This window comes from Corvus moneduloides, chromosome Z (genome assembly GCF_009650955.1).
Source record: "Corvus moneduloides isolate bCorMon1 chromosome Z, bCorMon1.pri, whole genome shotgun sequence".
In the NCBI taxonomy this organism is placed as follows: Eukaryota; Metazoa; Chordata; class Aves; order Passeriformes; family Corvidae; genus Corvus; species Corvus moneduloides.
The window spans coordinates 22,277,392-22,292,445 of record NC_045511.1 but is presented as its reverse complement, the minus strand read 5'-3'; the positions used below and the strand labels follow the sequence as shown (position 1 = coordinate 22,292,445).

The 15,054-nt window shown below is 43.3% G+C and overlaps 1 protein-coding gene across 1 annotated transcript in view; it reads left to right on the top strand.

The window, feature by feature from the left end:
- LOXHD1 (lipoxygenase homology domains 1) overlaps positions 1–15,054 on the top strand; it is a 153,994-nt gene that overhangs the window by 52,473 nt on the left and 86,467 nt on the right. The window contains exons 10-14 of the mRNA XM_032095893.1: positions 2,078–2,238; positions 2,557–2,643; positions 5,175–5,310; positions 7,121–7,275; positions 10,559–10,719. Coding sequence (XP_031951784.1) covers positions 2,078–2,238; positions 2,557–2,643; positions 5,175–5,310; positions 7,121–7,275; positions 10,559–10,719 — 700 coding nt within the window. The remainder of the gene's footprint in view (positions 1–2,077; positions 2,239–2,556; positions 2,644–5,174; positions 5,311–7,120; positions 7,276–10,558; positions 10,720–15,054) is intronic.

Genomic DNA, 15,054 nt, shown 5'->3' with positions numbered 1-15,054 from the left:
GGCTAATTCCCTCACCACTGCAGTGCAGGAGATAGGCAGAGAGCATTAGCCTTGAGAAATCTGTGACCTTTAGCTGCCAGATTATAGAAGTGTAAGACTCGGAGTTAGAAAAGGCCTATTATGTCATCTCGCCTATCTCCCTGTGCATACAGGACTCTCCCTTTCTGTAGAGATGATCAAAGCTGGGTTGAACTTCACTTGGGGTATCCATGGTGAAACGTCTCCCAGCACTGCATCCAGAAGCTGCTCCCACAGCAGATTGCAGCTCCATATGTAGCTTGTATTTATTCTTTTTTATTTTTTATTTTTTATTTCCTCCTCTCCTTATCTTGAATGTTATCCTGGAAACTGTTGTGCCGGGTCTAGTCCTCCCTGGTGTTTGTGCCCTGGGGAATATTTGCCCTGGCCCTGAGAATTTCCAAAGTGCCTGGATACCTTGATGTGAAAGGATGGGAAACCGGGGGATGTGCCCAGCTAGCCCTGGGAGGATGATGATGGGTATCTGGGGAAATGCCTGGCCTTCTCCTGCAGCTGCAGCCCTATCTCACCCACGTCTCCCTGTGTGGTTTCTCCCTGACAGCCCTCTATCAGCATTTAATCCTGGTACATGGTCCCATTTCCCCCTCCATGCATGCTTCACTCCTCCTTTCCTTCAGCAAGAGGTCAGGGAGGCCAAACCAGACAGATGAGAGCAGCCTTTGGTGTCTGGATTGCACTTGCAGTTTTTCCCCAGGGAGAACAGGCTGCTCCATCACACGCCATCCACAGACTTTTCTTTGCTTCATTTCTGCTCATCTAAAACTTGCCTGTGCTTTTCACAGAGGAGCGGTCATGAACATTTTGTATATTATTAAAACAGGGACAAAACTTTTTCTGAGAGATCCCTCTTCCCCTCATTTTTTTTTCAGTAGCCCTTGTCTCTTTTTTATACAGTCAAACACTGAGTAGACCAGTAAAAATCTAATTTATATGCATGTCATCATATTTTTATATTCCATTCTGGGCTCTGAAGGTCAAGCCGTGCTGGTGTGGGCTCGGGCATACCGAAAGGGTTAGCAATTCTCTCATTAAGATTTGTTAATAATTCAGCTGATGTCTGAGTGAGGAAAGAAGGCTGTTCCCTCTCCAGTAGGTGCTGCAAGGCCTGCAGAAGCGACACTCATTATCATCAAGAAGGAATGCAGATGAGGGGCTCTTTAGAGGAAATAATGTCACCTTTATAAATGCAACAATGTTCTGGTATAAAAACAGATGTAAAGTTGCTGCAGGTGGACTGGACTTACAGTTAAAATGTTGGATGAAGACTTGAGATAAAAATCTTGCAGATTGGCCACAATCTTAGGGTATGTCATGTAGTATAAGAAAAAGTGTTTTAACTCCAGTCATGTCAAATTTAGACATTTAAATAATTTAAAACATTTTGGAAAATATCTTTACACTGCTCTGAGCATGTTTGTCCCACATGATGCAGCCTCACCAGGGATGGATACCTGAGTGGGGTCTGAGAATGCAATAAGCATTTTGGGGATAATTAGTCCTGTCTTGGAAGGCTCATTAACTCAGGATGAGGTGATAACATGTCTGTGTCTGACCCCTCCTTGTTCCAGACAGAGAACAGACAAGTTTTTAGGAGCTATCTGGAGCTGCATTGCACCGTGCACAAGTAACGGGAGACTCCTTCTCACTGACAAAAGGAAAGATGAATATTTCCCTGACTTTATGCTCTTTGAAGCTTGAGTTGTAGGTGTTTGACAAGTGAGCTGAAACTACAGGGCTGGGTCACACCCCTCCATTACCCTCTTAGTAAAGTAAAACAAGAGAATATGGTTCACCTGAAAAGTGGTAGTTAATGTTTTTCTCATTTTCTTTTAAATGAAATTGCAGAATTAAATTCCAACCTCATTCCTGTACCTCATGCAGCAGCTGATTATGTTTGTGCAGAAAAGGATGAAAGGTCTTTGTCTTCCTTTGTCCTGTCTCTCAGCCTACCAGGGGAAACAATGAGAATTATGTCTTTCACCAAGTCGTCCTATAAAAATTACTTTTTAAAACAAGTATCTTGAACCTTGCTTTCTAGAAAACCCCTGGTCTCTGTGGATCTGGACAAGTGACATCAAAAATGCAGGAACAGATGCCACCATCTTCTTCCAGATTTATGGAGACAAGGGGAAGTCAGATGAGATGAAGCTGGACAACAATTCAGACAACTTTGAAACTGGACAGACTGACAAATTCATGGTATGAATCCAGTGCAAGTGGTAGATTTGGCTTGGTATTGTTTTCCAGGGCTTTGCTTCAATCCTGGGCAGAAAATAATCAGCACAATATTTTTACTCCATTAGATCCTTCTAACGTTGAGGTGAAGTCACTCTGTTTGGTGGTGACGCAAATTATTTACTTGCCTATGGATAGGGCTTGTTTTCTCAAAGCAGGGAATAGGCTCATGTTTTCGACTTCTCTCTGATTTAGCTCTTAAAAGATGTTCAGAGGTGCCCTTTGTGTGCATGCTTTGCTGACTTACAAAAATGGATGTTGCACCTTTTTTCCCATTTACAGATCGAGCTTCCTGATCTCGGCACCTTTTATAAGCTTCGGATATGGCACGAGAAAAGAAATCCCTTTGCTGGCTGGCATCTGAATAAGGTGAGGGGACAGCCAGGAAAGGTAGACCTGGGAAGCCAGCCTGGTGGCAAAGGTCTGCAGTGCCAGTCCTGGTCTCTGCGCTCCCCACCTGGCAGCTGAGCTTGATGTCCAGTGCTCAGAGATGCCTGCCTTGTCAGAGGACAAGATAAAATGGAATAAAGTTGCACCAGGAAAGGTTTACATTGAATATTAGGGGAAATTCATAGACCAAAAGGGATGTCCTGCCCTGGCCCAGCTGCCCAGGGCAGTATTGGAGTCCCCAGTCCTGGAGGGGTTTAAAAGCTGTGTGGTTGTAGCACCTGGGGCAGTGGTGGCCTTGGCACTGCTGGGGGAACAGTTGACTTGATGATCTATCTTAGAGGGCTTTTCCAACCCAAATGATTGGGTGATTCTGTGTGCGGGAAATGAGAGCAATGGGAAGAGGCAGCTCCCAGCAGCCCAGACTGATGGTGAAAATCCCATTTTCCCACCCTTCCCTTGTCAGGCAACTGAAGTACCCATGTCACTGCTATCAGGGCTTTTTCCTTGCTCTTCAGAAAACTTCCTATTTGTAGACACCACTACTGTACAGAAAGGCAAACCCACTCCTTCTATGGCTTATTTACACTGCCCATAACAAAAATACTGATTCCAGCAGAGATTGCACAGTGGAGCATCCCCTGAAGTGCTGACAGTTCACCCCCTGTTATGGGGGATGAACTCTTGCAGGCTGGAGGAGGCCATGGGGACTGTGCAGAGGAGAGCAGCCCTGTGCTGCGTGGGAGATGAGAGGGGTGGCCTGCTTGATCTTCACTCACATGTCCTTTGCACTACCAGCATTGATTACCTTGCTGTCACCCCTCACCTGGATTGTCTGGACAGCAAGTCCATCTCTAGGCTTCACCCCTACTCCTCTTGAACAGCTTGGATGGCACTCTCTGCACTTAACAAAACACACACTGCATCTGTAAAGAAGAGTGTTGATAAATCACAGCTTACCCCTTGGAGCTTTCTCTTGTTCTCCTCTAATGTGCTTTGACAGATCCTGTTCTCCTGCATTGTCATGGAGCTGTGAAGCCAACACCCATTTCCAGGGGTAGGAGGGCATCAAGTGCTGCTGTTGTCACCATATGGTGGGAGAAATTGCTGGTCAGACCTTGGGCTGCTGCAATCATCCCTATCAGCTTGTTTACTTGCATGATGAGCAAGAATGCTTGTACCTTCCACAGCTATATATTTCCCTGTGGTATCTTATTTTCCTGCACAAAAATTATGTTCAGGAAGGACAAGATGTAACTTAGAGTGTGTCTAGGATTCCCTTTTGGCCAAACTGTCTAAGTAAACCTGGTTAAAATGCATGAGATGCATTGAGGTTCTTATGGTTGGACTCATTTTAGGCCTTTTTCAACTTAAACGATTCTATGATTCTATGACCTTACGAAAATCAGTCTGTCCATATACACCCAGTCTGATGTTTTCTGGATGCATCAGGCTCATGGCACGTGAATTCCATCACTTGTGCATCTATTGTAGTGTCTAGGAAATTAGATGAAACCTGAATGATGCTTTGTTCCAGTCCTCACACATTTCATGCCTGGTTTGCTTCATGTCAGGTCAGGCTTCAATTTCCTACCACAAGAACATAGAACAGCCACACTGCTCAGGCCAGAAGTCCCTCTAGCCCAACATCCTCTCTCCCATGTCACATAAGGTCATGATTACAGAAGTGTGAGAAAAGGACAAGCATTTATGATACTTCCTCCTAGCATTCTTTCAGGTTTTGACTATTTCCAGTTGGACACTTACTTCCTAAACAGATCTATCAAACAGAAAGCATTTAGCAGGTTTTTTTCCTGTTTTTAGTTCAAAGTTTCCAGCCTCCCCTTGAACACTTAAACTTTCAGCAACCTTAATAGCTTTTGGCAAGGACTTCACAGGCTGACTGTGTCCTTTGTTTTTGCTTAGAACTTTGTTCCACAGGCATCATTTGCTGCCCTGTATTTCTTGAGGCAGAAGAGGGAACAGCTGACCCCTCTCTGCCTTCTCCGTGTCACCTGTGATTTTACAGACCTTCATCATACCCTTCCTTTACACACTTCAACAGACAACTGCACACCACCTCCTTATTTGCTCACTACTCCTTTGGAAGATACTGCAGATATTTTTTCAGGGTTCTTTCCATTTTTTTGTTTTTTTTTTTTCCTCACTGCACTGATTCTAAGCAGCGAGAACCAGCAGCATAAGCCCCATCCACAATTTGCTCCTTGGGGCTATAGAGTGGCACATGATGAGCCATTTTCAGAGCCACAGAATCCCTCAAAAATTCCTCAGCACCATGGAGTGATTGGAGAAAGGAGGAATGAAAAGCCATCAGCTGTGACAGACTTTGCTCCATGCAACACTACAGTGCACAAGTCAGACGGTCTCGTTATTAATGTGTTTTATTTCTCTGCTGCTACCTACTCTTGCCTCCCTGGCAAAAACCTGTCAGGATCTTGTTGCTTTTTTGCCTTTAAGCCTCTGAACTCATGCAGTGTTTTGGTTTAATGAAGGTAACTCTGCTGAAAACGCTGACAAAAGAAAAATACTCATTCAACTGCGGCCGCTGGCTAGATATAAATGAAGAGGACAATGAGATCGTGCGGGAGCTCCCTGCCGAGGGATCTCTGGTGACTGAAGTCATGCCAGGTGAGAGCCACAGGCTCTGTGCAGGGGCTTGCTTAGGACCTGAATAGAAAGAAAACCTCTTTGTGTGAGAGATGCACAGGCAGACCGATGCAATTCAATTAACTTCTCTTTCTGGCACTTTCTCTCTGCAGTATTTTCTGTGTGCATCATTAGCTGCATGAAGCCTGAGAAATCCCAGTCTTCTATTATTTTTTTTTTTCCTGGAGCAGATTTCTCTGTGGTGGGAAATGGGAGAGATCTGGACACAGCACAGTTGTTTCCAGTGCTTGGGTTTTTTTAAAGTTGTAAATTTTTTTCCAGTCTCCCTTAAAATGTGAAATGCAAGGTTTGAGGAATATTCATGGAAAGCAAGCTTAGCTGAAATGCAATCTAAAATTTGACAATCATATTTTGGGCTTTAAAGTTTTATTTAGTTATATGCAAATTTATGCAGCTGTATGTATAAATATATAGTAAATTGCACAGCACAGTAATGTGCGCATATGCATCTTTCAGTATGTATGAGCAATCCAAACTATTTATTCTTTTAATTGAACTGGAGATTTAATTAAGGAAAGCTACAGAACTTTGCCCTGGCTTTCTGAAGCGGCCACTTCTGCCTTGACCTTGTGTCACAAGAATTAAATCTTAGAGGGAGAATTTAGGAGAGCAGAACATCTCAAGGTGGTCAGTGGGATTTTTCACCTTTCCACCAAAGCACCCACACTCTGTAGACCTTGAGTCCCCCATTTTCTGAAATTTCTGGTTCTGGCACTGGTGATCTGCATGCAGTGGAGCAGTTTCTCAGAAGAGGAAGAGTAATTGTAATTGCAGATGTTATTAAAATGTAAATAAACCTGGTTTTGAAATGTATTTTTAATCAACTGTGGAGAGGGCAGCTTGAATCCTCACTCAGGCACTTTCCTGTGAGGTGAATTTGTGCTGAGCAGAGGTGAGATGCAACACCTCTGTGTTGGGCTTGCAGGTGGGTTTTGGAGGGAGGGTGGGAGCACTGCTTCTTGTCCTTTCCCCAATCTGGGAATAAGGGGATCTCTCTCAAAAGCTGGTCTGTGGGCTGGCTCTTTGTTGTGATATTTCTTCCTGGAAATACTTCACCCAATGGGGTGGGAGGGCAGAGAGGAGGGCGTGGTCAGGGAAGGAAGGTGGCAGATCAAAATCCACCCAGAAAAATCATATGAAGACCTTAAGGGTGAAAAGAAGGCAAGACAATCCTACCTCCAGAATAAAGTTTGGACTCTTGGAGGGATGATCGTGGGGGTCTTTTCCAACCTTTGTGATGTAATGATTTTATGGTTCTGTGATTATAATAGTCCCAAGGGAATGGGCGTAATTTGGCCTGTCTTGTCCCACTAACCCAACATGAAGAGCCCATTCCTCAGATCTCTGAGCATTCATTCCTTTCTAACTCATTTTGTCTGCCTGCCATGCCCCTGGGTGCTGAAAATGCTGTTTTCCCCACACATATTGCAAGATTCCCCACCCCAGGGCCATCTTGGGAAGGCAGAAGGGGAGGTAGCCGGACAGGGGCACTCCGCTTCCTGAGGTTTTCCTTGAAAGGGCCAGCATTTTTATGTCCTTGTTTGGAGGGCTTTTATGGGTTCTCTCAATGCTTCAGGTCTTCCTATTTTGGCTTTTTCCCCCCCCCTTTTCCTGGTGGTAACATGGAAGTGTACAAGTCAATACATCTGCAGAAGTACCAGCTGGAAGTGCGAACACTTAAAGTTAATTACAAGCCTGTCAAAAACACAGTAAATTTAAATGGCGATTAATGGCGTTGCCAGGATTGTTTCACTAATTTATGTCTCCCCAGTGATCAAATACCGTGTGACGGTGTGCACGGGCACAGTGAGTGGCAGTGGCACAGACGCCAACGTCTTCGTCTGCCTCATCGGCGACCAGGGGGACACAGGCGAGCGCGTCCTCTACAACTGCATCAACACCGTCAATAAATTTGAAAAAGGCAACGTAAGTTCACACAGCAGCACCTCAACACAAGGTTTTTAAAGCGTGTGATGATTTTATAAATTAATTTTTTTTTTTTTAATGTGTATTTGTAAAGTCAGCTGATTTTTTTGCCAGCTCGGGCTAGGGCAGCAGGGAGAAATAAATCTTGTCGACAGAGCATCATAACAGGTTGCAGCTGGAGGGAGGCTTAGGTTGGGGACAGTGTGCCCTTGCTTGATGTATGCTCATGAAAGGGTCTCTTGGTTTGCTCCCCAGATAAGTTCTGACTGCTGAAATTGCATCTTCAGATTGGGGAAGGCTTCCAGGAAATCTTCCAAGAATAAAAGGGAGCCTTTTCCTTTCCATCTAATATAGCAAAAAATTTGGCTCCCTGGGGCAGAGGAAGAAAAAAGCATCGTATTTAATGTGAAAGTCAGAACCCAAAGCCTAATATGTTTCCGTTATAATTCCTCCAGTTTCCCTCAACCATGCTGCACTCAATTTTGTGTCTTATTTTCAAACTGATTTTCAATACATTTTTGTCTCTCCACATCCAGAATGAAGGGGGGTGGAAATGGACTGAAATGAAGACAGCTTATTCCCTGGAAAGCTGGAGATAATGAAGAAGTCAAATTGTAGCTAAAGCCCTTGCAGCATTGGCAGTATCAGCAAGCAAATAATTTGTTGATCTGATCTATAGGGTCAAGCTACTTAATATGTATCCAATTTTGGATCTCTAGGGTCCAACTTAGACTGGTAAAACGTAATCGATATCTCCAGAAGGAGATTTTGAGAATCTGATCACAGACCTCTGCAGATTTCCCATCTCCTGTGTCATTATTTGATTGAAATTTCAGAGTGGAAAGAAAATGAAGATAAAAAAAGGAGGTCACGTTTTCAAAATAGACCATTGAATTTAGGCTTCTGAAATATGCATTAGCACTTTGAATTTGCCTTTGAGTGTCCAGAATTTCCAATTCTTCACTGAAATCACTGAGCTCTTCTAGACATTAAAAGAACTTTCAAGTATTTCTTGTGCTTTTAAGATCTGTCTGTGGAAACGTGGCAATTACATAGTGTGAGAGTCCATTCCGCTTCTAAATTATATATAGGCTTGCATAAATCGACTTTGCAAACGTCTTTTTTTTTTTTGCCTATGCATTGACATTATAGATATTTTAGTTTAAAAAGTAGGTCCAAGCAGTAAAGGATGGCATTTTGTCATTTGGTGAAACCTGTTTTTGTCAAAATGGTAGCAAAATGAGTCGTGTTTTGGTGCTGAAGACTGTTTCAGTGCAGTTCCAAAGAAAGGTGCTTGGCTTGCAGAGAATACAAATATTTTAAACACAGATGTAGGTTATTTTACCGGATGCTCCATCCTTGTCCAAGTCCACGTTGGGTGAGATTTGGATCCACTTGGTCTGGTGGAAGGTGTCACTGCCCATATCAGGTCCCTTTAAGGTCCCTTCCAACCCAAACCATTCTAGGGTTCTGTGATGTTTCTGTGACATTTATTCACAAAAATAAGTTATAGGCAAACTTGCATGAAGGAGCATAAAAAGGGAAAAGTCATTTTGGCAATCAAATGATGTGATTAATAGTATGCAGATGACATAAACCAAACTGGAACCTGTTAGTGGAAAACTGCTCCCCTGGCACAAAGAACTTAAAGCTGGTGAATGAACTGGAGGCTGTTTAAGAATTGATCCTGACAAACTTAGAGCTCATATATTCAAGAGGCTGAATGAGTATATCTACACTGATTAACTCAGATACACTGTTAAAAAGAAATGTTGCTAAGTCTGTACGGTCTCTAATCTACAGCTACTTAAACCAATAGTACCTTGATTACCAATTTAACTTGAAAAGTTTGCCTGCAGATGCAAACTAACAGCCTGTGTAGAAAGTAAGATTTAAAGATGCCTCTAAATTAGTTGTTTGCCCTGTTGTGGTTCCAGTTAGTTACTTACTCATTAATTTATATCAGCCATTAATAAGTAAGGTGAGCATCAGGCCTAATGAATTAAATTACATTGACTTGGATTGAGTCAGTGAGGTTTTGATGCCTTAAATCCCCAATTCAGCAGTTTTGAGTGTGTAAGTAGCATTGACATATGTAAGCCCATCATTAACACTTTAAACAGTGGCAAAATGGTTAGCTGCCTTCATTCTGGAGGTCAGTTTGGAGTTCTGGATGATGACATAATTATTATCATTTTAATAAATTTCAGTATTTGCGTAAACACTCCCTTGCCACCGTGCTTTCCAGGAGCTAGCTGGATGTATGCTACCACCAGGTGTGCTTTTGGGAGACGAAGAACAACCAAAAGACAGTGGTTATCCTGCTCTTACCTAAGCAAGGCATCTCAGCCAGATGGCAACCACAGCAGTCATGTCTCCTTGTTGGGCTAAACGCTGCAGATATGCTGTTTGTTTACACCCAGTGTTTACCATGCCTGTGCCATGTGTGTGCATCAGTACATGTGCCGCAGATACTTTTGTCTGGCCTGGTTCCCAGAGGAGTAACTCGCTTTCTGAATGCTTTTCTCTTCCCTTAGCCATCAAGGACTGTTGGTCCCAGTGAGCTCTGGCGTAACAGAGCTCTGCTCTTGAGAGGCCGTCCCTTGGGCTAATCTCTAGGTTGGTTATTTGAGCCTGTTCTGGGAGGGGGGGGGGTGGGAAAGAACAAAAAAAAGACATAAAATCCATGTCTGTTGTGGGATATTGAGGGTATTTATCTGCTGGGTTAGGTTCACACCACCCTCCAAACACAACTCATGGAGCAGCTGGAATACCCCTGTGCAGTCCTGCCCATACTGATGTGCCAGGAAATCAAATGGGGTTAAATTGTGCTCGGTAATCAATGCTGTCTGACTTTAACACAGTGTAATGTCTTTGAACTGTACCTCCAAACACCTCTGTAGTTTTGGTCTGAAGTGACCTGCTTCTGACTTCTCAGAAAGCTTATAGCTGAGCCAGGGTTTGAACTTGGATTTCCTGCCTCTCTGTATGAATTTCTTAACAATCAAATTACTTCTGTTTTTTTACAGTTGTGGAGGGCATGAAATGACATGGGAGATTTAAAATGCTGGTGGATCATATATTTACAAATCTAACCTTACACATCTAGCACAAATATTCAGGCTTTTTATTCTTTGGTAAATTTGTACTTTCTCCCTCATCTTGTGAAGAATTGTCTTGCAGCGCGCTGATGATGTTGGTTTGATTGCAATAATAAATTTGGGTTGTTTGTTTGCTTTTAAGGAGAAATATTGCATTACCTTTTTTATTCTCCTCCTCAAAGGCTGATGAATTCTTCGTTGAAGCAGTAACGCTGAAGCAGGTGAGGAGGGTGAGGATAGGGCATGATGGCAAAGGAGGAAGCAGTGGCTGGTACCTTGCCAAAGTGATAGTGAGGGAAGAAGGACAGCCAGAAAGTGAGGCTGTGGAATTCCCCTGCTACAGGTACTGGAAACAATGCTTGCAAATTAAGTCTTTGTTTATGCATTTGCCAGACTTTGAAGAGCCTAGTTGTTGGTCCATGACTGGAAATTTCTGAGCACAGCTTAATCCTTTTCATTTATGCATTCGTTCACTTATTTTTGCTAAGCCTGAAAGCAAAGAGTGTGTTTTGGGAGGTTTAAGATACAATTAACTCCCCTCAACAAATGACCAGCAATCTGGATTGTGAACCTCTCCGCAATTAGCTCCATAATGCAGAGAATTTCCAAAAGACAAAGCACAACCTTCCAGTACCACACCCAGTGTCACTGCAATTGCCTGCTGCAGAAACACATTCTGCAATCTGCTGGTGTTACTGCATGTGTGGAACGAGGTTCTGGTCCCTCACATGCGCATCCCATCTTTCTGGGAGCAATGGGATGCTATTTTTGTGTTGGGAGCATGAAAAATTGTTACGCTGCCATCTCGAGAGCTCCTTGCATGAGGGGAAATGCGTATCATGCAGACAGAGACAGTGGTAGAGCAGAGGGCTGTGGCTTACCCCTGTGCGTGAGTTACAAATGTAGTCTTCTCTTGCCTAGACAATCAAGTGTCCAAAAGAAATGTACTGTACTGAGGCTGCCTGGGGGGAACAAGGTGCATGATCTGTCTTGGCACTAACTGGGGTCTGCCTCAACCCTGCAGCACAAATTAGCAAGAACTGGGTGAAAACATTAGAGATTAACTGCAGTGTAGTTTAGAGTCCCACTTACCCTCTCAGGACGTCCACCCTGTAGGATGGTCGTCCACTGAGCTCCATTTAACAACACCAAGTACTTGTTCAAAAAAATCATCTCCCAGGGATAAGTGGAATTGTGAAACACAAACACAATTATTTTAAAATTGAAGACAAAGGTAAAGCCTCTAAGCTGGTTACTTGTCTCTTGTCTTGGAAGAACTCCACTATAATGAGGGGAGTCAGCCAAAAACAAAACAGGAGCCAGCCCCAGCCTCTTGGCGTTGCTAAAGCCACGTCACATCAGAGAGCAAACTCACCAGGGAGACAGCATGGAGCAGCAGATGCAATGTCATCTTGGTTGTGAAAAGCAAGCCAGTTTCTCCCTTTTCAAAGAACAAACAGCCACATAGTCATTGCTGCCTTTTGATCCATATTTAACAACCATATGTTTTACTGAGTTAAGCAAGCAAGCTAGACAGGTTTTTCCTTGGACATGAAGTGTCCACGTGAAGGGCTGTTTTGCTCAGGCTCCTCAGAGATATTTCTGTGTCTAACTGCACCATGCAGCTGGCTCATTTTAGAGATCTCCTTTTTGAATTGTCTCCTTATGTGACTGCTAAACTGGGTGTCTTCCATCAGCTTGGAGTGATAACACCCTTTCCCTTAGGTTTACACCTGTGGATCAGGAGCACCAGTGGGCATTCCCCTCAGGCCAGGGACGGAAAAAGGACGGAGAGAAAAAACCCAAAACCTTATCCCCAAAATATTCATGGTGTTCCTTCAGGCTTCAGGTCACCAGTGATGGAATTCCACTCTTCTTATCTTTCTAAATGTCTCTTTTTCCAAGTGATATCAGTGCTGTTTGTGTGGCTTTATTTGCTGTCCTTGTGCCAGCATTATCTCTTTCCTCTCAGATTGAGAAGGTGACATGACTGATCGCCATCAAGCACAGGGACAGCTGCTCCCTCTCACTCCCTTTGGTGCCCATGTCTCCTGAGAGACTGAGGCATCATCGCAGTGTACGGGTGTCGTCATGGAGTCTGGAGAGATCTGAGGGCGAAGGTGCTCACCCACTGCATCCTCCATGTGAGGGACAGGCATTTCCATGGCCTGCAGCATTTGGATGTTCCTCTCCACTCCTGTAGGCCAAGGACAGCTTATGTCCTTGCTCCTTTGGTAGGAGCTCAGGGAGTCCGGCTCCACCCAGCTCTTCAGAGGCAAGTTGTTGAAAAAGACTTGTCCAAGAAGAGGCAATTCTAGTAAGGTTAGTCAGAGACTCCATCCAAGGGGTACACCAGGGAAGATTCTCTTTCTGCTTGGCCAGTAGACATGCTGTTCTCACTGCCTTTATCTCCAAGACTCGATTAACTTCCACTCCTCTACACAGCACAATTGCAGGGTCTGGAGAAAACACCTTTTGCTGCTGGGTTCATACTGAAAGCTACTCCATTGACCTTGTGACTCTCAGCTGCTCCTGTGAGACAGCTAGGGAACAAAATGCCTTCCAGCAGAAACACATCTCACCTGTGCAGAAAGCTCCACATGCTCCTTACCTCTGTGCAAACCAGGCTACAGCTGCACACGGGGAGCAGATACTCTTATCAAAAATCTGCCTGATCAGTTTCCACTCTAACTGATGTCTTGACTTAGCCTTATAAACCTTCAGTGCGTAGAACTCATTGAAGTCCCTGTTCTTGCTATTTACATATTCATATACACAACTATGTTTTGCCTTCTAACTTGAAATCTTTTCTGTGACTCCACAGGATCATCTATTCCTTAGTAATCACAAGAGCTCTGTAAGAAGAACTGTCTTTGTAGTACAAGGGAGCCAGCAGAGATAAAGGGAAGCTAAGTGGATTAATTGTGAGTTTGTGTCAGATTCAGGAAGAGCACTGAGAAATAACAACTCCCAGGCCTGTGCTTTCAACTCTTTAAACAGTTGGCTTAGAGTCAGTGATTTTTAAAGTGGTCATTTGATCCTTGCTTGCAAGAAGTAAATGCAAGTTACTTCCCCGAGCGTTATTTGCAGAATTACTAGTACATCACTTGGGTGCAGTACTATTCCTCCCTTACGGCGACATGGCATTGTAGTATCCATGCTTTTACGAACTGAATACTGAATCATTCAGTGGCATCACTGAACAGTTTATACCTTGTAACATCTGATGTGGTTTAGGTATTGTGATGATGAATACTGCTGCAAAGCTCAAAATTAAGGGAGTTCACCTTTTGCCCCAGAAATGGAGCCAAACTTTTTTGGAGATCAGAACTGAGTTCTGCTGATTTCATTGACTCCTCAAAGCTCTCTGGAAGTCCAGGAATGGACTAGCTGACATGCTTTAAAGCAGCTTATTTTTTATAATATTTGTTTCCCAGACAGAAATGAATTTTCAATCAGACGAAGTTGTGAGTCTGTGATAGGATAGAATTTTGCACGCTATAAATCATTACAACTCTCTGGAATCTTCAGTGATATGTCATTAAATTTTTTTTCTAAGCATATGGTCCCCACCATCCTAATTTTTATCCAGCACAAGCATGAGGGAACATTGTTAATTCTCTGAAGAACAGCAGACAGACCATGAATGGGATGATGCACTAGGAGACTCCTGCAAAAAGAACATTTATTCAAGCAAATGCCAAAAAATGTTCATCATACAAAGGAGCCAGAGAAACCTCCTTTTCTTGCCTAAAAATAAACTGAAATGTCTATCTCTTTTTGCACATTTTTGTATATAGGTTATATTTAAAGGCACACACACATACATATGTGCCTCTGAATCTAATGGATGTGCCAATCATTCTAATTGCACTCAGTCTGGATTTCAAATGCTGTATATGATGTTATACCGTATTTTTTCCAGTGGTCACCTGACTCTCTGATCCTCCAGAAATTCTTTCTGGAGTGGCTTTCATATCATATTTCTGTCCTCTTTGAGTTATATTGGTCATAAAGCATCTCTTTAAAATCAAGGATGTGGCACAGGACGCGACTACACCCTTGCAAAACCCACAGTGGCATGTGGATTACATTCACTGAAATCATATAAAGGCTCTGATAAAATAAGAGATTTTGACATGCCTTTTGTACTAGGGATATGACGGCACTGCACTGAAATATTCTATTATCTGCAGCCAGATGTGTTTATAATGTGTCAATCCATTTGTGTTGGGTGTAAGACTATAAACCCCTGGTTTCAATCTGCTGCTCAGTGATATGCTGTTGGAATTACACTGAAGTGAAATTAGGATATTGATGGATATGTGATGAAGGAAAGGGATGCAGTGCCATTGCTCATCCAAATATTTCCTCTGTCACTAATCTTCTCGAAAAAATAGTGCTTCTGCCACTTGTGGCTGTTTTCTTGGCTGAAACAGCACAAGGAGCTTTAAACCACTTCTGCTGATAAACCTCCCTCTTCCTCCTCCAGTCCAAGACATGCTCCTTGTCTTGCCATCAGTACCTGCCAACAGTGGTAGAGAGAATTTCTTTATGTCAGGGTGTGTCCTGCTTTTCTGATTTGCTTTTCTCCTCTGTCCTCACTGCTGAAGCAGTTAGCATTTGCTGTGCTGCACACAGAGATCTGTTTCTTGTGGTATGTATTTTTATCCTGCCA